The 22,158-nt window shown below is 41.3% G+C and overlaps 1 protein-coding gene and 2 long non-coding RNA genes across 4 annotated transcripts in view; 2 read left to right on the top strand and 1 right to left on the bottom strand.

Annotated features, from left to right (window-relative positions):
- NELL2 (neural EGFL like 2) overlaps positions 1-22,158 on the bottom strand; it is a 221,853-nt gene that overhangs the window by 5,559 nt on the left and 194,136 nt on the right. For both annotated transcript variants that reach the window (XM_039505120.1, XM_039505129.1), the window contains exons 16-18: positions 14,113-14,253; positions 7,631-7,824; positions 6,174-6,350 (exon numbers count right to left, since the gene is read on the bottom strand). In XM_039505120.1, coding sequence (XP_039361054.1) covers positions 6,174-6,350; positions 7,631-7,824; positions 14,113-14,253 — 512 coding nt within the window. The remainder of the gene's footprint in view (positions 1-6,173; positions 6,351-7,630; positions 7,825-14,112; positions 14,254-22,158) is intronic.
- LOC120386170 lies at positions 1,031-6,546 on the top strand. The gene is made up of 4 exons (XR_005589566.1): positions 1,031-1,189; positions 3,223-3,567; positions 3,672-4,383; positions 6,485-6,546. It is a non-coding gene; the product is annotated as an uncharacterized LOC120386170 (long non-coding RNA).
- Positions 6,579-11,983, top strand: LOC120386172. Its single transcript, XR_005589567.1, has 3 exons — positions 6,579-6,718; positions 7,335-7,535; positions 11,767-11,983. It is a non-coding gene; the product is annotated as an uncharacterized LOC120386172 (long non-coding RNA).

Below are 22,158 nucleotides of genomic sequence, written 5' to 3'. Positions count from 1 at the left end.
ATCACCTATCCCATTCAGTGTGACTCAGCAAGAAAATGGCAGATGAAATTCAGTGCTGGTAAGTACAAAGGAATGCACATTGGAAAACAATCCCAGCTGTACATATCAAATGATGGTGTCTACATTAGCTGTTACAACTCAAGAAAGAGATCTTGGTCTTATCATAGATAGTTCTCTGAAAACATGCACTCAATGGGCAGCAGCTGTCAAAAAAGTTAACAGAATGTTAGGAACCATTAGGAAAGGGATAGATAATAAGACAGAAAATATCATACTACCACCATATAAATTAATGGTATCCCCACCCCTTGAACACTGGCTGGTAGCCCCAATCTCAAAAAAGATATAGTCAAATTCACAAAAGTACAGAGAAGGGCAATAAAAATGATTAGGGGTTGTAGTGGGGCGGCCTGCCCCACTCCCTGTGAGAGTGGGCTGTGGCAAGCCAGGGCGCCTGCGCAGACAGGGAGCCAAACAGAGAAGGGCTTATTGTGAGCCAATCAGGGCCCAGTTTGGAGACAGCCAATCAGGGCCAGGCTCAGGCATATATAAAGGCTGCCTAGAGCAGGAGCGGGCAGTCTGTCCCAGGCCTTTGACAGGGGAAGGTCAGTCTCCAAGGGAGGAGACTAGTACCACGGACAGTGCAGTGCTGGCCCGGCTCGAGGAGGCTAGGGAGCTTGAACCCGTAGCCTGCCAGGCTGCAGGCCCTGAAGGGAAGGGCCTAGCGGGTGCAAGGGGCCGTAGGAGAAGCGGCCCAGGGAAACAGACAGCGGAAGGGGAGAGAAGGACAGCGAGGCTGACGCCAGAGGGTCCCTGGGCCGGGACCCAGAGTAGAGGGCGGGCCTGGGTCCCCCACACTTCACTCCTTGCAGTGCACCCAGCCATTGGCCGTAGGGAGCGGCCATATTGCTATGCCAGATCCCTGACAAGAAGGATTGGACTCAGAGGGCGGTTGGACATAGTGACTGGGGTGTGGGACTGCTGATCATCGACCCCCGGAAGGGGGCATAGATGGACTAAGGGGCACTGCCGGAGGGCAGTGGCCTCGAAGAGGGTGCCACCGAGCACGCAGCAACGCGGGTCCGGAGACAGCAACGGAGGACAGAACGACGGACGGGACACCACCAGGAGGAGGCGCTCCACTGGAACGAGCTAATTCCCAGAGTCACCAGCAGGAGGCGCCGCTGGGGTGAGTCCTGAACCCATTACAGGGGTAAACAGCTTCTATTTGAAGAGAGACTAAAAAGACTGGGAACGTTCATCTTGGACTAGAGAAGACTGAGGGGAGGTATGATAGAGGTCTATAAAGTTCTGGATGGTGTGGAGAAAGGGATGGGAAGTTTTATTTCTCCTTCACATACCACAGAAACCAGGGGTCACCCAATGAAATTTATTGTCAGCAAGTTTAAAACAAACATAAGGAAATACTTCTTCACACAACACACAGTCAAGCTGTGGAACTCATTGTCAGAGGATGTTGTGAAGGCCAAAAGCATAATTGGATTAAACAAAAAGAATTAAATAAATTCATGGAGGATAGGTCCACAAATGGCTATAAGCCAAGATGCTCAGGGTCACAACCCCATACTTGAGGTGTCCCTAAACCTCTGACTACCAGCAATTGGGACTGGACAACAGGGGATGGATCACTTGATAAATTGCCCTGTTCTGTTCACTCTGTCTGAAGCATCTGGCACCAGCCACTGTCGGAAGAGAGGATACTGGGTTACATGGACCTTTGGTGTGACCCAGTATGGCTATTCTTTTGTTCTTACATGTTAGGGAAGTGCTCATTTGGGGAGTTAGCAAAGTGCTACAGGCTTTGAATGCCTCCACTGTGTAGATGACAGCTTATATATCAATTTCACTGGACCATAGTACAGTTGAGCTGCTTATCCTGTGTCTATCCAACAGTGGGGCTTGGATGAGCATTAGCTGGATGAGGCATGGCTATAACCAAGATGCTGCAGGTTTGGGGAAAGAACTGAAGATATGGCAGAGATTTTATCATTTTTATCAATTAAGTGCGCTAGCCAAAGTGTGCTAGCCATTTGTTAATTATATTTTATACTCATTATATATTATATTTTATGCTTATATATTTACAACTGGGTGTTATCTTCAGCTGTTTATGATCCTTTTTCATCTGTGCTTGGATGTGGACCTCATCACAATGAGATGTCCCTTGCCATCTCAAGACTAGATTACTCCAAAGCACTCTACATTGAGTTTCAACCAATGACCACTTGGAAACTTCATCTGGTGCAGAATGTGGCTACTTGCTTAGTAAATCACTTCTGACAGTGACATAAGCCACAACAGACTACATTATACAAGTGCTTGGTAGTCTACTGGGGTTTCAATTTGTTTCTAATTACAGTGCAAACTGATGGTTTTGCCCTATAAAGCCCTAAACTGCTTAGCAACTGGCTACACTAGAAATCTGCTTTTGGTATGATACTGAACAGATACAATCAGCTTAGGCAGTAAAGCTAACTCTCCCAAGTATAAAATGGAAGAGGCTGACATCACAGAATTTTCAGTGAAAGGTCCTCAACTCTGGAGTTTATTGCCCCTTTGGTCTGACCCAAGTACCAGATTAGTTGACTTCCCAAGCCTATTTTTCTAAGCTTCCCCTCAGGGGTTGGGTTGAAACAAGGCAGGAGAAACCCAAAGCAGGGACTTTTATTTGTTCGGGGTCTGAAGATTCTTCTGGGGATATTATTCTATTTGAAATTTTGCATAAAAGTCATAAGATACCTAGAGTATTAGCTCTCAATGGCATGCCATTCAATGGAGCCACAGGTGTTTCAGGCTGGAGTGTGGCCAAGGGATCAGTATGCTATCCAACACTGCCAATCAAAGTATGAACTTCACAGAGGCCAGAGCTGCTTGGTTGTCCTACCTGTATCACTAGGTTTTGGTTTTGGAGCAGGATTCCATCCCTGATCCAATACCTGTGCAGGTCCCTTGAGCTTGGCTGATCTATTCAGGACTTATGTGGAGAAACCAGCATTGGGCCCTAAGAAAGTAGTTTGTTTACCAAAATCACATATAATGCATTAAACAGTGGTGTTTTAAGTGGTCCCCAGAGCACGGAGCTGAGAAAGATCATCTAGGAATTTGCTATAGCTTTCGCTTTACTTTTCCCCTGGAGAAAATATTAGAAAGTTATTGTTTTTATACAATTCCCATCTGGCTCAAATTTCCCTTGTTCTTCAGAATCACATGATGCTGGGAATGAAAGTAATCTTAAGAAACAGTGACTGACCTTGGCATTTCAATTGATTTTCTTGGATTGAATGAAAGTACAAAGAGTAAACAAAAGAGATATCACCTAAAACATTCATTTGGTAATTGTATGGAAGTTAAAAACTATCGGGTTGGGTTTTATTTTTAGGCATTTAATGAATCACCTGGGGACCTATTTTATTGCATTTTAGCAAGAGTGGACTTGAAACCTACAAAAGTTTGTTCATTTGGACTTTGTTCCCTCCTATTATTATTCATGACTGTCAGAGAAAGCCACTGAATGGACCAGGATTTACTTCTGTAGATGAAACCAAGGTAAAACACCATTCATTTTCATCTGGGGATTGTTTGTTACAGGGAAGTTACCCCTATATTGAGCCCAATGATTTCAGTTAGACTAAATTTATGTCATCCATCAGGAGACTAAACTGTTGTGTGCCAGAGACAGAGAACAAGATAGATCAAGATGGCACAAATGCCTGGAAACCCTGCAACAGCAGGGAATTGATTAGCTACAATATGCTCAGATGATCCTTGAAGATAAGCCATCTTCCATGCTGCAGAAGAAGGAGAAAAATTCACCAAATCCTTGCCAATCTGACCTGAGGAAAAACCTTCCTGACCCCCAAAGTGGCACTCAATTTCACCCTAAGCATGTGAGCAAGACATATCAGCCAGGCACCTCTGTACTACCTCAGAGCACAGGTCCACCCTATTAGATGACCCATCTCCAGCTGTGGCCAACCCCTGATGTTTCAGAAGTAGCCAAAAAAAAAACCCAGAATACATCTAGCCAACAGTTTATTAGGGAAAAATATTCTTCTCTGACCCTTAAAGGTGACTGCTTGAAGCCCTGAAGCATGAGATTTAATTACAGTCATTGTCTTAATGCAGAGCTGGAAGTGTTATGAGCAAGTAGAGGGCAATGTACAGCTTCTTGTTCTCTCTGTGCCCCATGAAGGAAGAGAATGAACAAATGGATTCATAGATTCACAGATTCTAAAGATGAGAAGAGACCACTGACCGTTCGCCTGATCTTCTGCACACACAGGCTGTAGGATTTCTCCAAGAAGCTGGATTAAAGCTTTTTTAGAAAGATGTTTAATCTCTTTTAAAAGACTCCAAGTGATGGTGAGTTCGCCACCTCCCCTGGTGAGATGTTCCAATGTTTAATTACCCTCAATGTTAGGAAATTGAGTATTATTTTAAGATTGAATTTGTCTAGCTTCAACTTCCAGCAACTGAATCTTATGTCTTTGTCAACAAAATTGAAAAGCTCTCTGATACCTTTTCCCAATATAAGTATTGTATAGAGTGATCAAGCCACCTCTCAACGCTCTCCTCGATAAGTTAAGCTGAGCTTCTTTAGCCTCCTTTGAACTCTCTCCAGTATTTCTACATCCTTCTTGAAGTGTGGACATCAAAACTGGAATAGTATTCTAGCATCTGTCTTTAAAATGCTGTGTACAAAGGCAAGATCCCTTTCCTGATTCTATTTAATAGTTCCCCTTTTATTCATCCAAAGATAAAAGTAGCCCTTTTTGCCACCTCACTGCACTGAGGCCTCATGTTGGGGTGGTTATCTTTGATAACCCTAAGTCCTTTTGAGTCACTGCTTTCTGAGACAGAATCTCCCATCCTGTAGCTATAGCCTGCATTTGTTGTGACCAGATGTATTACTTTGTATTAAAATACATTTTGTTGAATTGTATCCATCTAACCCAGGGATTCAAACCTCTCCATAACAGATATATATCCTCCTCATTATTTACTACCCAATCAATCTTTATGTCATCTGCCAATTTTATATAATTTTCTAAATCACTGATAAAAATACTGAATAGCATTGGACCAAGAACATACCCCTGGGCTACATCATTTAGAAATGGTTCACAAACGTGAAAAAAGATTATATTCCCTGAATACATTATTTCTTGAGAATTGCTCAACAAGCCGGACTTTACTGCATTGATTTGAAAGAATGTTCCATGCAAGTTTTACGGGGTAACACTTATGTCTTTTAGACATAGTGCAGTGCAATTAGATCTCAAAATGTAGTTGTTAATGGGGAGACATCAATTGGCGGGGCCATTTCTAAATGATGTAGCCCAGGGGTATGTTCTTGGTCCAATGCTATTCAGTATTTTTGTCATGAACAGACGGCGTTTTTACCAACTTGTCTTCTATTTGAAATTGTTCCACAAATATTTTAACAAACAAATTGCAGGCTAAACAATGGCTTAAGTGACCAATCACATCCTGAAGAGTGAATTCTGAATATTGAATTTTTAAATGGATATCAAACAATTTCTGATCAGTGCACAGCCTGCAATTTGTTTGTTTACTGCATTGGTTTCAAAGAATGCCCCATGCAAGTTTTCAGAGGTAACATTTCTTATGTCTTTAACTAGATGATAGCCACTCTCCACTCAAAAGAATTTTTTTTCATAGTTAAACAAATTTCATTTTGCGATTACATGAATCTTGGCCATAAGCCTGAAATTTGCTGTTTGCAACATTTGTGCAAACCAAACTTTGATTACACAAATGTTAGCAAAAAGGAAACAGAAAAGGATTCATTCAAAATACATTCAAAGTGAAATCCCATTTAGATGTCAAAATGCTTGGAGTTCATTTTTCTTAGCACTAGTCTACACTTTAAGCGCAACAAGTCCTGTAGCGCATCTGGTGAAGACACTTTCCCATTGGCATAATAAATCCACCTCCATGAGAGATGGTAGTTAGAGAGATGGGAGAAACTCACTGACATAGTGTTGTCCACATCGGTGCTTAGGTTGGTGTAACTTATGTCACTCAGGTGAGAGGTTTATTGACACCCCATAGCAATGTAAGTTATGCTGAAGTAAGTGGTAGTGTAGACCTGGCCTTACTATAGACTCTGCTGTCGTAGGAAGACTCACCAAGCATCGACACTGCTGACAGTTCTGCACCCAGGTATCTCCACTGTTGTATGAGAGCTCCCCACTTTGATGTAGACATTGACTGCTGAGCCTTGAGTCACATTCAGGGCAACAAAACAGGTCAACAGTAGGGTTCTCACAGTCACAGACCATCCGCCGACACATCACATATCCACTCTGTTGTTCCAAGACAGATCAGCACATAGTGATAACATAAATTTGCATAACTCTGGTCACAATACAAAATTAGGCATGTGGGTTAATTCTAAATCACATGTTAATTTGCATGACCTTAATTTCCTTTGTAACAGCAATTCTTCAATCAGCCCTCTCCTGAGGTGATGAAATATATAGGTTTTCCTGAGACAGTGAGGGTACGTCTATACTACCTGCCGGATCGGTGGGTAGTGTTCAGTGTATTGGGGATCGTCTAGATGCAATAAATCAATCCCCAAATCGATGCCTGTACTCCACCTCGGCAGGAGGAGTAAGCGGAGTCGACGAGGGAGCCATAGTGATAGACTCGCTGCTGTGAGGACAGCCAGGTAAGTCAAACTAAGATACTTCAACTTCAGCTACGCAAATAGCGTAGCTGAAGTTGTGTATCTTAGTTCGGAAACCCCCCTCGCCTCCCCCCCACTAGTGTAGCCCAGGCCTCAGATTAACAGATTTTACTAAGATTATACTAATTTTGTATGCATGTTAGTAAGTGTTGATAGAAACTTCCAGACCAATCCATCTCTCCTACACCTATTGTAAAGTGTTCATATTAGAAAGACTAAACGTAGCCAGGGTTCAACTTAAATGCTGGTGAAACCTTAGCTTTTAGGGAGTTGTCCCAGTTTTTGCCAGCAGCGAATTTGGCCCGGGTTTTGCTTCAACATTTTTAGCACTAAGCATGAGTTTAGGGGAAAGAACAGCTTCACATTAAGATTTGAGGAGGATGGCCAGTATTACCTTCGGGTATATGAGAGGCAGGGAGGGTGGGGGAAGACATCTTTTTTTCCTTCACATTTCATCAATTCTAGCCAATCTAATTCCGGGTCCAACTACATCTCAAAGATCAATGCACACGGGAAATCTTCTGTGCACAAATTTCATTTCTCCCACATGGCTAAGGGAGGTGGGTGTGCCTGATGATTCTGTCTTCCTTTTTTGTAGGGTCGCACAGCAAAGCCTCCAAGGAACTATTATCCATCCAGGGGGAAACGGCTGGGATTGAGTAGGACTGGGATAGGGTGCTCGGTGTTGGGGAGAGGCAGGCCACAGGGAAGCACACTGATCCCAAATGGTCCTGTGGAAATCACCTTTCCCGTGACATCACCTCCATGGTGGAGGGGGCCCAAGAAAAGAAGTAACAGAGTAATTTTATTGGAATCATAGTGTTTTCTTCCAATTTAGCAATCTCTCCCTTTTTCCCCACCAGTGATTAAAAAAACAGTTAACTTTATACTAACCTGGCACGAGCAGACGGAGCACCGGTCGTTCTCCAGCACCCAAATCTGCCCATTGTGTTTGATTTTGTCATCATGTATACAGTCTCCTGTGCAGTTTTTTCCATGAGGACATCGACAGTCATACCCACCATCCAAGTTAAAGCAAACAGTGTCATTGGCACAGCTGTGCCTTCCAGTCCCACATTCATCAATGTCTGTGAAAACATGCCGCGTAATGCTTTTAGACCACATTCAATTAACAAAAATGGCCTTGCTACAGCCAGTATAAATGATTCTCAGCCATTAAAGCCTTCAGCTGAAAATTAATTTGCACTCCACCAGAATAGGGAGAAATAACTCACAAGTTCACACAATGTCTTTGAAAACCCCCTTCTCTGTTTTAAAAGAAAAAAATGTTATCATTTGAAATTTTCTATATCATTTTCTAAGTGAAAGGTGTCGAGCTATTTAGCAAGAACAAGGCAACCACAACTTCTAAACAAGAGGCACAAGAACAGAGATAATACTAAGCCCCAGAAAGACCATTGGTCTATGGAAGCCTGCATCCATGAGAAGTAAAAGGGTACTTAACAAGCAAAGCAACAGACAATTGCATTTGCTTCCAAACTCTTTTGCTAGCTCTGCCTAGTGCTTTTGAGTCACCTACACATCTACTGAACAGTTAACATGAGAAGTGAAGTCTGACCTGTAGTTTCATTCAGTAATAAGGGATCTCATGATTTATCTAAAGTACCAACAGAGCATATTAGTTATTCGAGTTACAGAGGCATCCATGATCTTTGTGTCTAATATAAGAACAAAATGAATCTCAACGGGGATTAAGCTGAACAACTTTGACACAATATTATATTTCAAAGATTTCAGAGTAGTTTAGAGACACATATCATTAATGCATACACACACATCTTTCGCAAAGACAAACTAACGGCATACACTGCCTTGCACTTCAATTATTTTATTTAGCTTTTCGAGCTGTCTGTCTCCTCCTATAGCTAGAGGGAAAATCCCACCCATTTCTCTCAGCTTAGGATTCTGAAAGAGTATATGGTAAATAGCACTACTCAATATAAATAAATTTTGGAATGTATCTGAAAAATCAAAGGCCACATCCTTGGCTGTGCAAATCTGGGTAGCTCCATTGACTTCAATCATAAATCAAAACTTTATGACAATCTGGCCCCATGTTTTTAATTACAGATTGCACTAAAATGTGATATTTGTGCTATTTACTGGACAGCAGGCCAATAAAAAAAATCAGTATACTTGTGTATCTTTTACAATCAATCTCAAAGCCTCATACAATACTCAACTACTTTTGGCTTCAAAGATGGAAAGGGGACCTTCTCCAGATCGGTCTTAAACCCAACTCTTAAAGCAAAACAGCTCAATTAAAACTCCGGCTCAATGTGCAGCTACTGTCAAAAAAGTAACAAGATGTTAGGATGTGTGAGAAATAAGATGGAGAATAACATGGAAAGTTATATAATGCCATTATCTGAATCAATGGTGTGGCTTCATCTATTGTGGTAACCCCATCTCAAGAAGGATACTGAAGAATTAAAGGGGGTTCAGACAAGGGTGACGAAAATGATTAGGGGCCTGGAAAAACTCTCATATGAAGAGAGATTGAAAAGACTAGAATTGTTTATTTTACAAAGACAAATAAGGGGAGACTATAAAAGTATATCAAATAATGAATGGCCTAGAGAAGTTAGATCGGGGGTTCCGTTCTCCCAATCTCATGACACAAGAATAAAGGGATGTGCAATGAAATTGAAAGGTGACAAATTCAATCTGATAAAAGGAAATACTTTTTCAGAGAACACATAAATAGTGGAACTTGTTGCCACAGGATGTTGTTGAGGCCACAAACTTAGCAAGATCCAATATGCGATTGAACATTTATATGGATAACAAGAATATCTGGAGTTGCAATAGTTAATGCTAACAGATTTTGGAAGATTAAATTTCATGCTTCAGAGTGTATGTGGACTAGTGTCTAACTATTAGGGCTAGGAGGACAATTAATGTGGGAGATAGATTATTCCACCCACTGCTTAAAGCAAGATTCCTTTATCTCCCTTTGAACCATCTTGTACTGGTCACTGTCAGCAACAGGATACTGGATAAACTGGACCATGGATGTAATCCAGTGTGATAGTCCCTATGTTCCTAAGTGAGCAAAACACCATACACATCCTGAACCTATTATAAAAAAGAAAATGCTGAACCCAGTGTGAACCAAAACTAGTATTTTGGCATTATCTAACTACTTTGTAAACCAATTTCCAGTCTCCTGCAACACTGGCTACCACTATAAGAAAAAAACCCATTTAAATGTTTAATATTTTAAACAAAATGATTAATTTCTAACACTGGAATTCTCTTTATTATTGTTACGCCATTTTTATGGAGGGACTTTTTCTTGTTTAAAATGCTCTCACACACAGGGCTCCCACACTGCCAGTATCACAAATAAGTAATGTCACTTCTCAAGCAAGTTGGTGACTACCTTCATTCAACTCAAAACTACCACATTTAATGAGAAATTTGGGGTGAAATTACTATCAGTGTAAATGAGAATATCTCCATTAGAGCAAGTGGAACTGTGCCTGTTTACACCAAGTCTGAATTTAGCTCTTCATATTCAGGCACATTTCACAACTTATTCATTGGGGTGGAATGTTCCAAAGGTTTCAATGATAGTTAACTCTGCTTCCACAGAAGTCAATGGGAGCTTTACCACTGACATTCCGACTTCAATGGGAGCAGAGTCTGGCCACAACTGAGCGCTTCTGACACTCCTACCCTTCTACTTCTGAACTTTCAGCTTGCTGACCTCAGAAAAATGAATACTCGGCACAAGACAGGTTAAATATTCTCAGCCCAAATCAGTGGGCATCCATATTGTGATTCTAATCCACTATGAAACAGCAACATGCTCAAAATGCAGAGAGAGAAACACAAACTTGCATACATGAAATTCATAGCTGCATTATTCATCAGCATCAAACTTCATTCTTTATCTGCAAAGTGCTTAAGCACAAATCATCCTTCCCTGGCAAAAGCTTACTTCAGCTTTTTGATTTTGGACTTGCAACAAACCACCATAAACCATGAATTATGTTGCTGACATTTTGTTTATGGCCATAACTGGGGCACCAAATGCCATAAACTACTGATGCAGCTGGGGACTGAACTCGGGAGCTGTTACTGCTGACCACAATGAATGGGGGGAAGAAGTCCAGGCTGCAAATTTCCAGCTCTCTCAGATCTAGGTGGTATATCACTATTATCACTCCCATGTCATCTTCCAAAAACACATAAACACACTGCAGCCAGCTTACAACACAGTGCTTAGGAAGCTAGTAGTTTGAATGGTATAGATAGGGATGTGTGAGCCTCAAAAGATTGGGAGGATTGTGTTGGATAAATCGTGCAAAATGTGAACAGCTACCCAGAGCTTAACTGAGGGCCAAATTTTGCTTACCTAACCCATGTGAGATGTTCAATAGGATGTACATTTTAAGGTGTTCCTTCTCCCTCCTCCTATCCCGCACCTCCCAACCCAATCACATCACAAGACCATAACACTGCCTGATTCCCTCCCCCCGCTGCTCCCAGAGGCCTCCTGTCTTTCTATTTCATTGAGAAAGGAATCAAGGCTGGAACACCCTCTCTTTTGGGCTCTGGCTGGTTCCTTTATACAAATTTTGTAAATTCCAGGCCTTACCCAGGTCAGAGATACCTCCAAACACACTGATCCAAACACACTGATACAGCAGAGAGCTCCTAAATTAGAAACTTGGAAGATGGGAGCCAGTACAGCAGAGATTGCCAGATGTGCTGAAATCCAAAGATATTTCAGCAACAAGGGAAGTTCTTAACCAAATGTTTCTGGACAAAAATGGCCTTTACAAGATCCTTTCTTGTAAAAGAACATCAGTCAACTTACACCAGAGATGAATTTGCCCCAAACTGCTGAGACATGGGCAAAATCACAAAATGAATGGTTTTGCTTATGTTCAAATAAATGTGGATGCTTATCTAGACTGATAAAAACCCTTTGGGTTTAAGAGTTAGTCTAGAAATCTTGTACTTTTGTGACATTTCTCTTGCTTTCTTTTTCTGCACAGGTCAGACATAATATTCTTTTGCTGCATTTGGGATCTTCCACTCCTGATCCTGACATAAACCCGCAAAGTGAAGGGCCATCAGAAGCAAGGAAAATTTTAAAAAAATAAAAGGTGTATAAACCTTTTTGAACTTCAGAATAGCTTTGGTTCAGTTAGAGTTCTGGTTGGAGGTTTACCTTGGTTCTTAGTTTATCTGAGCAAATTTGTCTAACTAATACTGGCCTCAAGATGTTCAACTTTTTATATTCAATAAATTAGGTTGTGTCATAGCATCACACTTTGTTCTGACTTTATATCCTATCTGAGGCACAATGCCATAGCTTCAGTCCAACAAAAAATAATGCAGTGTGATATCAACGGTGTTCCCTTGTTCCCTTGAGCTGTTACATATTCTAAAGTTTAGAGTGGCAAACAGTCAATCTGAAAGTGTTCCACTGTTAATGAGTGGGGGTATCAACAGCATCCAGCTATTTTCCTAATACTTGTAAATTAATTCTAATCACTTGTCCCTTTCTGTATGTATTTAGTAAAGAGCTGTTGATGCCTTGTAGAAAACCCTAAAAAGCTTTCTATTTAGCAGCAATCCTGTATTTCTTTTTCCTTGGCTTCTCACTTTTATAGAAATGGGATCATTGTTGCTTAGAAAAAGTTTAAATGCTCATCTTTAGTGATGGACACTGCAAAAAATTTAGTACATCTAAGTTTTAAGTTGGTTGAACAGCCAAATGTCTAGTAGACATCACCAAATCACAACGTTAAAGCAAGAAGGCAAATCCAGTATCACAGTCACAGATAAAACCTTGTGTTGGATGATTACCTACTAAATATTTTCATGGAAAATTAGTGCATCACTTGTGTATAGACAGATTTTTCCAAAACTATTTGTCATGTTCTAAAATCTGTCTGACCAGCACTGAAATTTAGCCAGTTCTTGATGGAGAAGCCCAGCCTTACAAAGTCAGTAACTTGTTTAAATAGCCAGGTAGCTAATCCACCTGGGAGTACAGGCTTTCAAATGTGGTAAAAATGCTCAGAAGAAGTGGTGAGAGGGATACTGAAAAGGTCACCCTTGCTCTTAGTGGAGCGCATTCTTTGAGTCTGCATCACTGAAATTAATTCCATTCCTTCCCTTTGGGATCGACACTGCCTGCAGACCTGAGCTTAAACAAAGCTGAGCAGCTCATGCTGTGGGAGCGTTCGGAGTTTATAATGACCAAATATGAAGGAATATGCACAATTTTGGTCTAAGCAAACCAGAACAGAACACACAGCCTTGTTTGTCTTAAAATAGTCTTCAGAGTAGAGGCTCATAAACGCTTAAAGACTAAGTGCTTCATACTAGGGCAGCTGCATCTTTAAATAACTGTATACCCACTAACTTGCTGTTCCCATTTGCTAGAGCCTCTGGAATGATTCTACACAGCACCAACCCACCCTTCCCACTCTTCACCTCCAGTGTTTCCAAGCTTCTAATGTTATTCCTCAAGCTGCCGCTTTCTAAAGGCAGTAATTCTATGAGCAGTAAAAGCAACATCATAGTACCCTGGGGGTGAGCAGTGGCTTATTAGACCCCCTGAATAATTCTTTGCAATAGGACCAGTTTCTTAAAGAGGAATATTTTAGTGTACGGAGTAATTGGAGAGGAGGAACTGGCTGCATAAGCTTCATTTCTGCATGTAAAAAAAATAGTTTCCTCGGTCTACTTCACCCCCTCCGTGATGTCACTGGTGAGAGAATGTGGTGATCTTTACAGCCTACTAGTGTATACAGGGGTCATCTGTTTAGTAGCATTTCATTTTGGAAAATCTCTTCCTAACCACTGGACTATCGTTCCTCTCTGTTACTCCCCTTTACAGCCAGCTAGTGAAGAAAGCCCACAGAGGGGCTGGAGCCATCTCCTTGCTCTCTTTGGGTTGGAGAGTAGGGAGAGAGAAGATCCTGGCTTCCCAGGAGCAGGGACTGCAATTCTGCCTGGCTTATACTGGCTGGGCAAAGAGGATGGGAGAAAGGCTGCACACAATCTGGCCCTGATTATTACTGCACACAAGCAGGTATGAGGCCAAAGAAATTCTGTTCCTGGCTCAGCCACAGACTTCATATGTGACCTCAGACTAGTTGCTGAATCTCCCTGTGCTCTTCAGTTCCCCATCTGTGCAATAGGGAAAATAATACTTCTTTTCTTCCACTTTCATTTGTCTTATCTATTCCCGCTCTAAGGTCTTTGGGGACAGTGCCCAGCACAATGGATCCCCAATATCAGCTGGGGACTCTGCACATTACTGTATTATGAATGATAATAACGTGTGGCCTATTAGACATTTATAGGCCCCTTTATTGGATACTGACCTTCACATGATTCTCCACTTGGTGAAAACATCCCATTGTCATGGTAGCCGTCCCTGCACTCACAGTGGTACCAGCCAGGCAGGTTAATGCAGTTAGCACGGCTGTCACATTGAACAAAGCCATCTGAGCATTCATCAATGTCTGTTCAGCAACCAAAAAAGAAAACAGGAAGTCACACAGCTGAATCCGCTACATTAGTCTGCTGACAATACAGTATCTGCTGCATTACTAAAATGGTTTTAATCAATATTATTGGACCCCCATAATGGTTGACAGTAAATTTAAAAAGAGATTGAATTTTTGAACCTCTTCCCATAAAAGCTGTAGAATAATAGCAAGACCATACTAATGAATGCATAGGACGATCTAGTAGCCTTCTCTATTGTTAAACATTAATAATTAATTGAATCACAACAAATGGTAAGCAGTCTGTTATCTATGTAAACCTCCCAAGCACTAAGAAAGAAAGGGGTCCCAATTCAAGGAATAAAAACTATATCTCCAACTATTAACCCCTTGATCTATCCAGACTGTCTGACATAACCAACACTATGTATTTCAGTAGCATATCAAGACAACAAATCCTTACTCTCATTATCAGAGAATTAATGCTCTTCCAAAACATTGGACAAAACTACTGGTGCAATCTGGCTTCATTAAAGAGTACCTGTAGCCGGAGGGGAGGGATTTGATATTTTATTTTTGGTTCTTTTTTTAAGTAGTGTGTTTTCCAAACCAGACCAGATTTCCTTCCTTCCATTTTTTTCTTCCTCAAGAAGAAAAGGACAGCATCTGGACTTGAATATATTCCCACTTAAACCAGCTTTACATTATCCTCAATGGAGATACTCCTAACTTACAGCAGTTACTCCTGCTCTGAGTGTAAGTGAGAGCAGAAGCAGCCTTCTATCACAAATAATTGTTAAGAGTCCAAAAACATGGCAAGTTCTTATGGACACAGTACAACTCACTTTTCTCTTCCTGATGTGGATCTCTTAAAAGGTAGCCTTTCACTGGCTAGACTTCTTCCAAAGATCTCACCCTTGAATGGATTTCTGGACACCTTAATTAGGTCCAGCGTACAGCAAAGCCTGCCCTACTGAATTCTAAAAGCTCGGTATGTGAACTGATGTTATAAACAAAGTGCATCATGCTGTCTTGATTTCCAGTACCTTACATTACATCCAGTAGGCCAAATTCTACCCTTCCATACCTGTGCAACCCCTTTCCCATTAAAGACTATTATAAAGCAGCACCATTCTCAGTGATGTGGCTAAATGATGTTAATGAGCTGGGCATAGTAGGACAGTGGAAACAAACAGGGATATAAAATATGACCTTCATTATCAAATCCAACATAAGTTTCTGGAAATCTGGAAGGAATTATGTTTTACACCACATGTGGCACAAAGCTCTAGAAACCAGCAGAGTGAGTCTAAGGTTATAGCAACCCTGCTGAAGATACGGGGCCTATACCAGGTCCAGTAAAGGCGTGCTTGCATCATATATATGTGATGGCCAGCATCTTGGCCAAAGCCAGAGACTAAACCAGGGACTTCCACTGCAAAAAGCATGAATCTCTCCAGCTGGAACTATAAAGCTAGGCCCACATCCTCTTTGGCTCAGGCACAGAGGAAGACACATAACACACACTGACTGGTGGGTTACACACTTCCTTTGTACATAGGCAGCTCATCTCAAGCATGCGAGTAACACTTCAATTCAAATATCAGATACTCCCCCACATTTATGCTATGACTGACCAATGACTCTTGGCCAATGCTAGTGACTGAACTGGGAGCCTCCAGTGCTAGAAATATGAGTTATAGTTTGAGCTAGAGAGCAAGGATGTGACGTGTGCAGCTGTAATGGACCCAGTATCCTCTGTGGATTGGTCACAAAGGGGAACATGCAACACACTGAGCAGTGGGTCACATACAGTGGGTCAAAATCCTGCCCTCAAACCCTGTTGGCTCACATTAATGTGATCTGTTATTTCCATAGAGGACAGCCTACTATTGTTGAAGGAGCTAGCTACGAGATGTAATAAGTATCTTCTCCCTGTAACATTAGTACATATCGTCACTCTACGCTCTTATGGAAACCATCCTTCGAAAAGTAAAGTTAAAAATCAAAGTTTCCTCATCCCTACACACACCACCACCACCAGTTTGGAGGAGCTGAAGTAGCACAATATTTCAGGGACACCTGAGAACTTCGTTGCATATTCCTCATTTAGCCAACAGCATTCATCCTTCTTGTTGCATTTTTTCTATTCATGCTGAGAGCAAATTGCTGTTGGGTGTTTTATTTACATATGAAATAGACTCAGGTCTACTTTTGCATTAAAGGGTTGACATAGTTACTTTTTACAATTATATATATAGTCAAATTACCACCATATTGACTTTTAAATGGGTTATAATTAATCACAGAGTCTCTATTTCTTCTCATTAATACATCTCTTCCCGATTATAGCACACACTCTGTTAAAACTCTCTCTAGTTATTCTACTTTGGTGCTCACTAACAGCATCAAACTCTAGTGTAATGAGTCTCATTCAAAAATGCTTTTGCCTTTGTCTTAAAAGGATGGTGGCCACCCTATGTATTAGTGACTTAGAAGGAAATATCCTCTGGTTCAAAAACCAGAACATTCAACTCTGAGCATATCCCAAGACAGGGGTTCTCAACCTTTTTCTTTAAGCCCCCTCACCCCCCAACATGTTATAAACATTCTATGGCCCACCTGTGCCACAACAACTGTTTCTCAGTAAATTAAAAGCTGAGGCCAACATTAGGGGGTAGCCAGCTGAGCAATTGCCCAGGGCCCCATGCCACAGGAGCCCCCACAAAACTAAGTTGCTTGGGATTCAGCTTCAGCTCCGGGCAGCAGGGCTTGGGATTTGGCTTTCTGCTTGGGCCGCAGTGAGTCTAATGCTGGCCCTGCTTGCGGCCCCCAGGAGGCCCCGGACTCCAGGTTGAGAACTGCTGTCGTAAGACACTAATACAATAAGCCCTGCCATAGTACTCAAAAAAGACAATTCTTTACAACTTTCAGCTGTTCAGTTTGTCTAGCTCTCAACCAATACAAAGCTTCTTCATAGTGAGGAGTCAGGAGACAGCAAAACTACAGGAGATTTCAAGAGATCAGAGAAAGATCAACAAGAATTCTGTTGCTTAGGTGAGAAAAAGCTGGTTCGTAGTCTATGCCTTAGTCCACTGGTGTTCACTCAGATACTGGCAGATCATAAAAAAAAAATAAAAAAAAGCAAAGACTGAAACCTTGGAACTTCCCATTTCACTGGGGAATGTGCAGTTTGAGAACCAGCTTGCTTGCCACTACATGATCTAAGGGCTTGTCTACACTTACCAGGGGATCAACGAGAGATGATCGATGCATCAGCAGTCGATATAGCAGGTCTAGTGAAGACCCACTAAATCGACTGCAGATCGCTCTCCCGTCATCTCCAGTACTCCTCTGGATCGAGAAGAGTAAGGGGAGACAACGAGAAAGCGTCTCCTGTCTACATCGCATAGTGTGGACCCCACAGCAAGTAGATCTAAGCCATATCAGCTTGAGTTACGCTATTGCGTAGCTTAGATTGACCTTTCCCTTTAGTGTAGACAAGGTCTAAGTCATTGTGCTAAAGGTTGGGGATCATATGTTCAATACATGACAGCTTGTTGGGGTGGGCTGAAGGTGCAAACCCCACAGAATCAATGAAGTGGGTAGTCTAACAGGTGGAGGGGGTATAGAGTTGTTGTTCTGACTTGACGTAAATCTTTATAGCTGCTCTAAATAACATGCATGAAAATGACTTGATGGCACATTTCTTCCATTGAAAAGTCGAATTTACTTATTGGGGATGATGGGGAGGAAAGAGGGTTATTAAGGTCACAGTAACACAGATGAATTAAAAGAGGCCTGTGTTCCTCTCTTCAGAACAATTTATTTGTGGATCTGTATGCTTTCTAATTATGAATACAGCATTGCAGGCACGCGTTTTATGCATCTTGATGAGCTCACTTACTGATTATTCAGGAAAAACAAGCCTTGAATGACATGTCAGTTTGGTAAATTGACAGCCAAAGTAGCTATTCTGTATTTATTTGCAAACTAACTGACAAAACCTATATCACAAAAAATATTACTTGGGACGAAATGCTTTTACAGATGTCAATAAGCAACAAAATACATTCTTCCAGTTTCCTTATGGCTGAACACGAGATATTGAGAGGAGTTATGTACGAATCCCTAACATGAAATGTACTGATAGAAGCACTCTGTTGGTCTTTAGGAGATGTCATATTCTTGACTGATTGTTTGCCTTCAAATCATTTCATTGTAACCAATGCCTGCATCAGTGTTGAACAATCCATTATCCTTTAAATGGTTTTGCAGCAAACAAAAGATACCCCAAAGTTTCTCCCTACAGCTAACCTTTTATGGAAAAAAATTCCAATGTGTCTTCTGGTGGTTTTTAAAACATAGATTTATTTAAGTATGAAACCAGTTCCTAAGAAACTAAAAATTTTAAACATGAATTACAATAACGAGTCTCACTGCAGCAGGACAAAATACAACCACCACAACTCTATGAAACAAGTAGAAGATGTGGAAGGAAAGCATTCAGAAGAGTTGAAATGCTTATTTCACAGAAATTCTTCTTGACATTTGGATAAAAGGATTTCTATTTTCAAATTGGCAAAAGATGGCTCAGGAAGGGCTGTGAAAGGATCTACAACTAACATGATTTTCTTAGCAAAAGAAAAGCAGCCAGAAGTAATTTTTCTCTCTGCCACAGTGAAATGTTCTCCGATGAATCATCTTGCAGCTGCTCACTGAGAGGTATGACTTGACAAAGGAAGAAGAACTGATTGAAAAGTTTTGCCTGGCCAGTGGCTATGGTAGATCAGTGGGCTTTGTGCAGCATTAACAGCTCTAATGAGCTCCTGTTTTATGCTGTACTGGATAGGCACAAGAAAAATGAATGCTACTTATATAAGGAGGTTACCAAAACAGACATTATACTACTTCTTTTATTTAAAAAAATCCCATTTACAAAGAATGGTATAATGCAATGAAGGGCTATGCTTGGCATGTGCTTTGTTCAGAGGGGGCTGGTGACATCTGAAGGCAGGTAGGCAAAATAGAAAAGTAAAAGTGCTGCTCAGAACCAATTTATTTTAGCAGGAATGATCAAACTGTATCTTATTCTAACAAGGCAGACAAATTCCTCTCGTGTCTATGCTGAAGAGACTGTTGGTTTTGTTTTGAGGAGTTCCTTGTATAATCACTGAGACATTTTAAAGAATATTTAATTCCACGTCTTTCACTTTGGTCGACAAAATGTTTGGATGGTGGCATGAGAAATCATGGAGTGAGGGGCTGGCTTAAAGAGAAAAATCTACAATCCAACATGTGTGGGAGATAGGGTTGCCAGTTTTGGTTGGCTGTATTCCTGGAGATTTCACCACATGAGGTAATCTTTAATTAAAGATTAATCTTCAATTCCTGGACACTCCAGGCCAATCCGGGAGGGTTGGCAACCCTAGTGGGAGAAGACAGCATTTAGAATATACAACATGATAGGACACACACCCTTTGGCTATATGGGCCTATGGCTGAAATCCTGGCCTCATTGAAATCAATGGCAAAACTCCCATTGACTTACATGGAGCTGGGATTTCACGCTATATTTTTTCCCTTTGTCAGATACATAGCACAACATGTACCAAATCCTCCATCCTGTCAGGCTTTATGTGTGGAATTATGTGGCAGCTGGTGAAAGCAATCTTCATCCTCAGGCTGGGAGCAACCACAAAGCCCATAACTGCTACTGTAGTCCAAGGCCGCAGCAGCCCCTGCTCCTGCTGCAGTCCAGCTCAATGGGCAGGGGTGCTGGAGCTATTTGTATAGTGAGGGTGCTGAGAGCCATTGAACTAAACTGTAAACCCTGTATATAATGGAAACCACTTCAAGCCAGGGGGTGCGGCAGCACCCCCAGCACCTCTAGTTCCAGCACCTATATCAGTGGGATCTGCACAGTGACACATCTGCCACTGAAATTCCTGCTCTTCTGAAAGCCATCACTCCCCTGCCCCCAGGACATGGAGCTCCAGTGCAGCTGGATTCAGCAAAATGGGGGGGGGGGGTTGAAGGCTCTGCCTGTGCTTCCTAAATACTCACCCCCATGAAGCATTACCACATTGGCTCTACTGTCACAAAATGTGGCGATTTGCCCCCAAACACTATTTTGTTTAAAAAATCCAAATGGAACCTACCTGTGATTTTAAAAACTAAAATGAGCCAAACAATTCATTTCTGCACTTCCTTAAGTTAGTTGGATGAAAAAGTGCTTCCAAAGTCTTGCAAACTGAAGCTATTCTAATAAAATACATAGGTAGCTACTATGCCCGGCATTTTGGAATTATGTACCACATACATCTAACTTCCTTAACCATAAAAAAAAACCCTTGCATCTGCTAAATCATCTATATTTATGCTTCATAAGCACTTGTTTCCTGAACTGTGGTGATAGCCTGCTGTAACTCTTCTCTACTGTATCTCTTGCTTTTGGGAAGACTAAGAAAACTCTGCTTCCTGGAGAGCTGGAATGTACCAGGCTATGTTGATAACTGATCAAATCTAAGTAAAATACAATCCTTTGCAAATTATCGACTAGTACCACATACTATTGCTGCAGTAAAGGAAATGGAGTAGCTGGGAGCCTGATGAATATCATTAGAGAATGTCCCTATATAACAGCCTTTGAAGACTCACGGTGGAATCAAATTGCCTTTTTAAAGGCAGGTTAATTCTTTCATCCAACTATAAGCCTCTTGTCTAGTCAATCTATGCTCAACACAGGATGTGGGCAGAGAGGAGCAAAGATGGATTTACACCATCTTTGCATTCCTCTTACTTCAATGGTTGCTGGATCAGGCCCCTATTTAGTGGAGTTATTCATATTTAACATTAAGCACAAATTCTGCTCTCAGGGACACACACAGACATCAACGGGGTTACACAGGTGTAACAGAGCAGAATTCAGCCCTAAAATTCTTCCATTTGTAAACAACTTGTTCATCTCGATACAAACTGAAGGTCTGGCAATGCTTTTCCCTGAAGAAGAAGATATCTCAGATATTTGCAGGATATTTCAACTTAATTTTTTTCCATTCTCTACATTTTTCCAGGGAAGGGGAGCACAATAGCCTACATTCTTAGGCTGTCAGTGGACACTGCCAATTAGTAGAAACACAGTAACCAGTCCATTGGTAGTTGGACAGACACTACTAAATGTTTCACACGAGCTGATGAATAGCCAATAGGTGCTAATAACTTTTAGTCACTATCGACCTGGGCTAAATGTGAAATAGCAACTCAGAGGTGAAAGTCTTTCCACCCCAGTGCTAACTCACAGAGCCACATAGTCCCCAGTCACTAACACACAGTACTGTAAATGAGGTTCATCTGGTGAAGACACTGAAAAGGGAAATCATTTCAAAACAGATCACTGCAGAATAAGGAGATACAGCAACTCTAGAGATATTTTAAAATAGTAGAAGGTGAATCTGAAATGGTCATTACCTTCCAGTGTCCTTTGGCTCACCCAAATACTAACATGCCCATAGATACATCAATCCACTTAAAAAGGTGGCTTTTCTGCAGAGGACGCAAAGGACAAGTGAGGGTGCTCACAGCAGATAGCAAGTTCTACATGGAAAACACAATACCCATCTTAGGCTTGTTTGACAACTTGTTTGGCTCGTCAAGACTCAGAAAACACTGAATGCAATAAGGAAAGGACTTTGTCCCATGCAGTGTTCAATACACTCGAAATCCATTGAATAATATACCTGCTGTATTAACTCAATCTTTTAGAGTACCTGGGGAAATGTTTCATTTTCCCTGCAACAAGTTCTAATTCACCATCTTTTATATTTAAAAATAGAAAATTGTTTTTGCTGTTTTCATGTGACAACAGAGTTCTAATACTTGAAGAGACCCTGCTGTTCAATTGGACTTATGATGTGAGAT

Source organism: Mauremys reevesii, linkage group 1 (genome assembly GCF_016161935.1).
Source record: "Mauremys reevesii isolate NIE-2019 linkage group 1, ASM1616193v1, whole genome shotgun sequence".
In the NCBI taxonomy this organism is placed as follows: Eukaryota; Metazoa; Chordata; order Testudines; family Geoemydidae; genus Mauremys; species Mauremys reevesii.
Note: the sequence above shows the minus strand (reverse complement) of the source record. Positions and strands in the feature narration are given on the sequence as shown.